This window comes from Drosophila biarmipes, chromosome 2L (genome assembly GCF_025231255.1).
Source record: "Drosophila biarmipes strain raj3 chromosome 2L, RU_DBia_V1.1, whole genome shotgun sequence".
In the NCBI taxonomy this organism is placed as follows: domain Eukaryota; kingdom Metazoa; phylum Arthropoda; class Insecta; order Diptera; family Drosophilidae; genus Drosophila; species Drosophila biarmipes.
Window position 1 is genome coordinate 2,778,199 of NC_066612.1, and position 8,931 is coordinate 2,787,129.

The 8,931-nt window shown below is 47.1% G+C and overlaps 1 protein-coding gene across 1 annotated transcript; it reads right to left on the reverse strand.

Moving 5' to 3' along the window:
- Positions 1 to 6,325: 6,325 nt before the first annotated feature.
- Positions 6,326 to 8,515, reverse strand: LOC108028979 (zinc finger protein 135). Its single transcript, XM_017101019.2, has 2 exons — positions 8,304 to 8,515; positions 6,326 to 8,240 (listed from the first exon to the last, which is right to left on the reverse strand). The coding sequence occupies exons 1-2, from the start codon at positions 8,389 to 8,391 to the stop codon at positions 6,664 to 6,666; spliced, it is 1,665 nt and encodes a 554-aa protein (XP_016956508.1). The 5' UTR covers positions 8,392 to 8,515; the 3' UTR covers positions 6,326 to 6,663.
- Positions 8,516 to 8,931: the final 416 nt, after the last annotated feature.

Here is an 8,931-nt window from a genome sequence, read left to right on the forward strand (position 1 = left end):
GGTAACCTGTCGTGATTCTTATTTTAATTTGCTTTGACTTGTGCGCCTTTTTCGGGAGGTTTCTGGCCGGCTCTCCGCATCGCCGTTTGCCGACTTTCCTCGCCGACAGTTATTAGGCCTAAATGCAGAAGCGATGCGGCGATGTTCGGCTCATTAGCAGCGGGCCAAAAAGGTCTCTGCATTGGCAATTATATTGAACCGTTTGCTGAGGAACTTGGCCAAAAGGCACCAGAAACCGTTACGAAAGTATTTATGGATTATCTAACGAAATTAATATAACTTTTGTATTGTTTTAAAATATAATATATAGTATATATAAAAATCGTTTGTAGTCTAAGCTAGTTCCGCCCAAAGATCGGGCGGAGAACATCTATCTGGGTTATAACTTAGCCCAAAGTTGGCCAAATCCGAGACATAAATTTCCAAACTTATCTGTGCCGGCGGATCGTGAGCTTGTTGCGCTGTTTTGGGGACTAGCAGCCCGTAGTTCGCAGTTCGCGGCTCGGAGCTGACTACATCTGACAAGTGTTAATTGAATTCATGTCGCTGGTAATCATAATAATAATAACAATATCATGTTGTGCTCTCGGATCCCGAGCCCGAGCCCGATCCCGATCCCTCGCGACTCTGGAGCGCCCCGAGACATGCGCTCGCCGAGCTTTTGATGTCGGCTCTCGATGTCTTTCCATCCATTCCGTCCATTCTGTCTGCCCGGCATCGTTATAAATTACTCAATTAATGTCAGCGTTTATGTCAGAGCTCCGCCATATAGTCGAGCCGAACTGAGCCGATCCGATCCTGGCCTGGGGATCGGGCCTTGGGCTCTGCAGCCTGGCCAGAAGATAGGCACATGCAGATAGTACACATAGATATGACATGATAATGGGGCATGTTTAGTGGCTGTCGTCGGTTTAATTAAAAACGGCTTTATGCATAAAACAAAAAGCCCCCAGACTGGCTGACAAGTTGCGCAACTTGACACTTTGCAGCGTCGCCGGAGCTGGAGTGCCGGATGGTCTTGGATCGGGCGCAAGGCGGGCTGTTCCCGAGCCCTTTGCGGCAAGTTCGTTGCCTAAGTCTTTTGTTTCGCGCGTCGCCACTCGACACAAAAAACGTGCAAAATATGATTTTTTCGCTCGGCTTTAGCCTTTTTCCCTTCCATCTTAATTTTTTTGGTGGTCGGGGATTTCGTTCGCAACTACCGCTGCTGAAAGCAAAATGTCAATTTTGTGACTGGATGGCTTTTGTCTCTTTTGACGCCCTCTCAATGGCGACGACGGCGGCGGGTCGAACACCCACGCCCTCGCCTCCTCCTCCAATTTATTGCACATGGAATACTCTTTACAAATAACTTCATAATAAACCTGTTCAAATACCCTTTAGTATTAGCAATAAAAATTGTGATTTAAGGTATAAAGATTAAAATCGAAAGATATTATTTTTTATATTTTTATATATAAATGTAATACATGTTCAAATAAGTAAACTAAATTTAAATATTAAAAGTCAAAATTTTCCTTTAAATATGCCTTTTGGTTTCGCATTTATTTAGATAAAAAGTTAATTTTATTTGACAATATTTTGTTATTTAAAATTCGAATTTTCCTAAAGGTTACATTATTGAAAGTAACTCCTTCGAGTAGAGCATGGCCACTTCACGTGGCTGACATTCAAGTGCTCCACGGATATTGGAAACTAATACGCGGCACGGGCATAATTAAATATTTTGCCTATCGCCTTTTGTGTGTTGTAATAAGATAAATCCGATTGGAGCTGTCTGCGGCAAGTGAGCGAAACAACAGGTTGCTCTGCAACGGATCGAATGTGCGGGTTGAACGCCCAATGGAGAACTGAAAGCGAGGCGCTAAGAGAACAATGTGTCATAGCCATATTCGTGGTATTTAAAAGAACCCTGTATCTGCGTTTTTTCTGCATATATATCTTTTTCGAGCACTTAGCGCGCTGACAAGTTGAAGCCTTGCGTGGAGCTCGGAGTTTGCCTCATGGGGCTTGGGCTTGGGTTTGGGTCTGGGGTTCGGGGTTTCGACTTTTGGAGGCTCAGACACATTTGAGTTGTTTGATATGCGCTGTCTGTCGCCCGTTGACGGATTTGTGCTCTTGGTCCGGCTTGTGGCCCGGTGTGGGTGGCCCACACATATGGCCAAAACCAGAGCTCGGTGCAATTGTTTCGCCGCCGGCGCCTCAGTGCCATATATCCATACATCCGAGGCCCGATTCGCAGCGGAGTCCACATTAAGTTTTCAAATTGCTTTTTTCTCGCTGCGGCGGTTAGATTAAGCTTATTTCCGTATTGAAGTTTCTGTTTCAGTCTCTGTTTCAGCTTGCTTTGCGGTTTGAATTAATTAGCCGCCGCGAAAACAAAGTCCCGGCCAGTTCTTTAGCATATTACGAGTGCAAAAGCCAGTCTTAATGGCTCCCCGTGTGTCGCTGTGCGGTCGAAGCCACGACGCCAACGCACTCGGGCTTGAATTTGAATTTCATATCTCCAACCGAATCCGAATCCGATTCCGAATCCGAATCCGAAGCCAAGATCCCAGCGAGACAATGGTAATTATTAATAATGCAAATAATTATATCGATTCCATTTCAGGGGCGTTGTCTGCATGTGATTTGCTCAAAAGGTTCTCATTTTTTGTGTCGAATTCGTTCCTCGGCTCGCTTTGATCGGCTGGCAGTGTGGGAAAAAAGTTCTCATTTGGCTTTTGCCACTTGATGCCTGCTTTTCGTGGGGTTCTGTGTCGGTTTCGCTTCGGTTTTTTGTTGTGGCTAATTTGCCTGCGCTGCATTTTGGTTTCCTTTTGATTAATTTGACGTCGACGAGTGCACGGCATCGGATTTATGACTTGGCCAAGACGTATTTTCGGCCAGTTCCGCCGAAGTTTTGTGTGTGTGGCATGAGTTATGGACACTCGGGATTGTCTTGCTCGTGGCTAATCAAAGCTGTCAGCCGACTCAGGAACCCTCCCTCCCCAAATGCAGTATGGCCGGGAGCTATGGAACCCGGCTAGAACTGGGGCTTAAGAAGGCATCATGCTGATGGGAGCACAATTTGTTATGTCCATAAAGACAACGCCACATCATATTAAGATGTTAAGATAGTCGTAACATAACATTTTTTCAGGAACCTTTAATTATTTATTTACAGTTTCATGATTGATTAAAAATATTTATTCAGCACTTAAAAGATAAATATTTAATCAAATATATTTCATAAATACCTTATTCTGTTATATCATCATTAAATACAATTTATATAGTATTACCCAAAAAATTATGTCCTAACGCATTTTATTTATTTCAAAGCTTCTCTGCCTTCTCCTGCTGATATAATCCAAAATACTCATTAAATCCGTTTCAATCCCCCAAACAATTCTATTTCTTTCAATCTCCAGTCCATTGCCCAATATGGCTAATCCAAGCGAGAACCCAAATCGATTGCCGAAACTCAGGCACGAGTGACTTGGCCTAAACGCCTTGTGTTGGCAGCATTTAAGAAACACGGCGATTAGATCTTAATTCAGAAAATGGCGTTTACTCAACACACGATCGGCGGCCCGAGCTGGGAACAATCATAATTAAATATTAATTTACACTCGGCGCGTTAAGCAAACAACACGTACAGCTTAGTGGCCATAACGAACAGCAACAACTATTACTTACCGCCAATAGAAGCAACAACAATGCGCATTGTCTGTGTGTACAGCTGCGGCGCCCGGTAATATTCCATAATTTGTTTCATGTGCCGATCGAAATTATTAAATATTAATGGCCAACGAGCGGGAAAAACGTGTCTTGAATATCTGAATTTAAATAATAATAATTTCGATCGGAAAAATGCATTTAAAAATGCATTCTGAACGAACTTGGGGCGATCGAAGATTAATTAAACTGCCATGGCGAGGAAGCCGGGCCCAAAATTAGAAAAAGAACAGGGCGTGTGCTGTTGGCCAACGGATAACTTGGCCTGAACCACCGACTGGCCGACTGGCCGACTGCCAATTAAGCCAGCTCCGCACGTAGCCACAGTAAACGAAACTCGAGCAAAGTGAAAAACACATTTTTCGGTTGTTTTTCGGTCTTTGATTTTTACATTTTTCCTATTTTGTTTTTCGGCGGTCCATAAATTAGCGCTCTAAACGATTGCCTGGCACTTGTCACCAGGCCCCCGTCTAATTTAACCTTTGACCAAATGCCGCTACCACAGGCCCCATGCGTTCCAAAGGGGCGTGGCACCCGGAGCCGCCGAAACGGCAGCACGCGCACTCAAAATCAGAATGGAAAAAATCAGACTGTCCCCTGTTCTGGCGAGTGCTGTCTGGCAAATGCAATATGACTTTCAAGTGGCAGCTCTGTGGCGTGGTTTCCTAATAGACCAAAAGCTACCGCGCGAACGGCGACGTCGGAAGTATGGGGTTAAGCAACGAAGAGGGGAATACGCTTTCAAAATATTGTATTTATTGAATTGACTTTAAAGTACCTTTTAAAATATTGCCACGATTAAATTATTTGATTCCCTATCACTTTATTTATAATACATTGCTAGGATATGAGTAAAAAAAGATTTTTTTAATGCAAGTATGCATTTTCTAAGGCTATACGAAAAAGCAAAAAAAAACTAAAAATGAAAAAAGGTTACATTTTTAAGACTTTTCAAAAAGAACAAATTAAATGTAGGATAATAGAGAATTTATCTCCAAAAATATATATAGGCATGACACTTTAAAATCGGTGTCTAAAAACTGAAGGTATGGCTATTAGAAGTGCAGTTGTGGGTTCCGATTTAAAGGCCATTGGAAATTCTCTAAAATTAAACATAAAAATGGGTTAAAAATGTGACCCTCTTTAAAAATGCAAATTTTTATGTAGATAAAAAGTAAATTCAACGAAAAACTCATGGAGTTATGCCCCATCAAAATCGGAGTCCAATAACTCAATCTATGGCCTCTAAAACTGCAGTTTTTTGGGTTCCCATTCTAAAAGCCATGGGAAATACCTTAAAAACATGAACATGGGCCAAAAACCTCTTTAAAAACAACAATTTTTATGTAGAATGTTAGGAGGTTCAACCACAAACTCATAGAGATATCCTGCGTAAAAATCGACATCCATTAACTGAAGTTATGGAATCAAGAAGTTCGGTTTTGGGTTTAGAAAATCCGGAGAGCCATTATTATTACTCTCCTAATATGTGTGTTTATGAAAATAAAGCCTCTTCTGCTTGTGTCTTTTAAGTTATTTTCCAGAAAATGCACTGCAAATCCGCCATCCCCGAGATCTCCTAAAGGGTAAACAGCTTATGAACAAAAAGCAAACTGGAAGTTGTAGAGCGCTAGAAACTGCGTGGACGGCATTTATAATAATGCGAGTGAGCTGAGCGGTTCGCCGCAGATCCAGATGGGGATGCCGGGTGGGTGGGGCCGGCTTTTCGCTGTGCAAAGTAAGGTGCGGCTGTTCTGCAGAGCGGAAAAGCGGCAACTGGAAAACGCGTTTAATTGCGCCTGGCCTGGCCTGGCTGCCTGGCTGCCCACTAGCGCCATCTAGCTGCGTGCGGCTGCACCAAGAGCCGGCTTTGCCGACTTTTTGTTGGTTCGCCTCGAAAAACGAAAACAAAATTCGATGATTCATCGCTCGGCTGGTTGTTTTGAGTGGATTTCGCCAACTGCAACAGGCCCACAAAGATACTAGACTGTTGGCGCTTGCCGCCTGCTGCTGTTGTTGATGTCGCTAGTTGCTGGTGGTGGTGTTGCTGGTTGCTGGTTGCCGGTGACGCAGTCGCAGTTGCAGTTGCAGTTGCAGCTGCGCCAATTCTCCTCCGGTTCGCCGTTTGCATTTCGGCGCTTTACGTTCAAAACAATTATTATTCTGGCAATTAATTTTGATTTAAGCACCGATTTTCAATACATTTCTATACATATAAATGGCTTCATATGTATGGACGGTTTTCCTGGGCCTTTGTTTTTGCTTCTCAGCAACCCCCGATTGAGTCGCATTGACGGTTGAATGTCTCGATTTCTGTGGATTTCTATTTCGACTGCTGCGATAAACAAACGACACCTACAAAGCTTTTCCGCGATTGCATCTTTTAGTTTGCGATGCGATTTGAGCGGTTCGTCCAAAAGATAAAGTTAGAGATATGGAAAAGACGTTCGCTTTTGGAGAGAGGGTGATATAATATACCTGTGCTTCCTTTCAAAACTAGGGTAATAATACTTTTCTTTTGTTGTTTCCTGTTTTTTTATTAAAAAAATTAAAATTAATACATGCAAGTAAATGGCTACCTTCACCATATTTACAAGGCTTAAATCATAAGGATAGTTTAAAATAAATTAAAGGATTAAATTATAAGTTGGCATGGGTATACATCTAAGTGGGGGTTTTCTCTGGCACCTTTTTGATTTGTACACGAATGAGTTTCAACAACGATTTATAATACAAGGAATTGTCAACGAAAACAATCTAGGACTAAGCTCTCAACCGCGATATCGAGTACTGGAATAGTTTAGTATAAATATGTTAATAAATAGTTCTGATACACTAGGGACCCTAAGAGGCAATAACATTGCCCTGACTAATTTTTGGCACTGACTTTCCCTGACTTTGGCTAAACTGACTTAGGTTAAAGGGGCTATAGGTTAGGGATACTTAATAGATGACCTGTGGGCGAGGAATGGGGTAGTCCCCGCCCTCCTCCTCCTCGCCGTTGCTGCTGCCCACGCTGCCGGCGTAGTAGACCTGGTGGGGACTGTGGCCCTCCTCGTAGCCCTGCAGGTGCTGCTGGAGCTGCTGCTGGTCGAAGCCACCCCCCGAGCCGCTGGGCCCTCCGCCACCCTGCTCACTGTGGCAGCCACTCTGCAGGTGCTTGGCCAGCAGGGACATGCGCGAAAAGGACTTGGTGCAGGTGGGGCAGGAGTACTTCTTCACGTCCGAGTGGGTCTGCATGTGGGCCCGCAGGTTGGACCTGTCCGCGAAGGCCCTATTGCAGTGCTGGCAGCTGAAGGGCTTCTCCCCCGTGTGGGTGCGGATGTGGCCCTGGAGCAGCCAGGGTCGCGAGAAGGCCTTGCCGCAAATGGGGCACTTGCAGGGCAGCGTGTGGGTGCGAATGTGCATCTTGAGGGCCCCCAAGGACACGTAGGTCTTGTCGCAGTTCTTGCAGCTGAACACCTTCTTCACCTGGTTGCCCTCGGCCGAGGGGCAGTGGAACTGCTGGTGCTTCGACAGCCCCGAGTAGGTGGAGTAGCTCTTGCCGCAGTCCTGGCAATGATACCTTGGCACTCCCACTGGCTTCTGCATGCTCTGCGCCGACGCCGCATTGGCTGCCTGGATCAAGGCGGAGGCCTGATCCGTGCAGAACTCGGTTTGGTCCACTATGGCTCCCGATCCTCCGGGCTGGCTCCGGATGATCTTGTACTCGGTGCTCTCGTAGGCATGGGTCTGCTGATGCTTCACCAGTCCCGCATAGGTGGCATAGCACTTGTTGCACTGCTGGCACTGGTAGTACAGATCGTTGCTGCTCTTGATCTTCAGCTGGTTGAGGTCCTGGTTCTCCTGGTCCTCCTCCATGTCCTGCGGAGGCGGGGGATGCTGCTGGGGAGCCATGTGCTGCATGCTGAGCAACGCCCTGGCCACATTCTGCAGGTTCATGTTCTCGCTCAGCACCCTCCTCTGGGTCACCGAAAGATCCTCGGGCTCCGACAGCGGAGTGGGGGGTGGATAGTACTGGTGGATCTGGGGAGGGGGCACTGGGACGATCTCCTCCTTAATGGTCTGCATTTTCATACAATCCTCATACTCGGCTATGCTCTTGAGTAGATTGTTGTTGTAGTTTCGCAGGGGAAAGTGCTCCTCCTCCGTGGGTTCCACTTTGATGATGGTGTTTGGACTGGCCGCTCTGGCATAGCCCAGGGGGCTCTGCTGTTCTGGCTCTGGTTCCGGTTCCATAACCTCCTCCTCCGGCGGCAGCTCGAACTCGCCGTAGCCCAGGCGAGCCAGGCTCTTGGCGATTTCCTCGCGGGTGAAGACATCGGGAAAGGCGCGGGCTATCTCCCGGGTTTCCTCCCAGATCCGGCGGGCCAACTGCTCCTTGGTCTGACTCATGGCGGCGTCGAAGCGGCGTCTCAGCTCCGTGGGAACCGTCTGGGGCTCCGGCTCCGTCTTGGCCGCCCAATGGGGTTCCAGGGGAACAGCGGCTGAGGCTACACTCAGGTCAACGGGTCCTTCATCTGCAGAATAAGGGTAAAGGTTAGCATGCTTCAGGTGGCGACTGGTTATAGCCCCAAACCCACCGTGACTCAGGTGATCCTCTGGGCAGGACTCCTCCACCATTATCGGACGCTTCTTGAGCGGACAGCGGCTGTACTTGAGTTTATCCATATTGGGTGGTGCTATTCCTGACGATCACTTGTCACCGATCACAGATCTGTAGTGTATGTAATGCCGATCCTTGAACTGAAATCACTGCTCACTCATTTGCTCTTGCCACACGCGCCTCGATCGCTTGGAGTTCCTCGCTCGAATGATGCAAGCCGGCCAGGATCGCTTCGGTTTTATAGACTCCCGACCAACCCCCTGGCAGGATGGCGAGGATCAACCCCCTGGCCAAAGGATCTTGGGCCTACCTACATCCGATGTCGCCGGGATTCTGTAAATCCACCCCGAACCACGAGCCACAGATCCATTCAGCGATCTGCCACACAGCTGTGCGTTCGTTGAACGCAGATACAGCTGCGGATCGGGCGGATCGTGCGGATCGGGCAGATCGGGCAGATGGGGGGTGCCGTGCCATGCCTCACGGAGAGGGAGGCATCTGGAAGGGAGAGCAGCAAATCTGTGTGTAAAAAGCGAGCACGTGCCACGGGGCGCTCTCTTCGCTGCCTCTCGGCGATCGCCACCAGCTGCCTCTCCGGCTGCGCT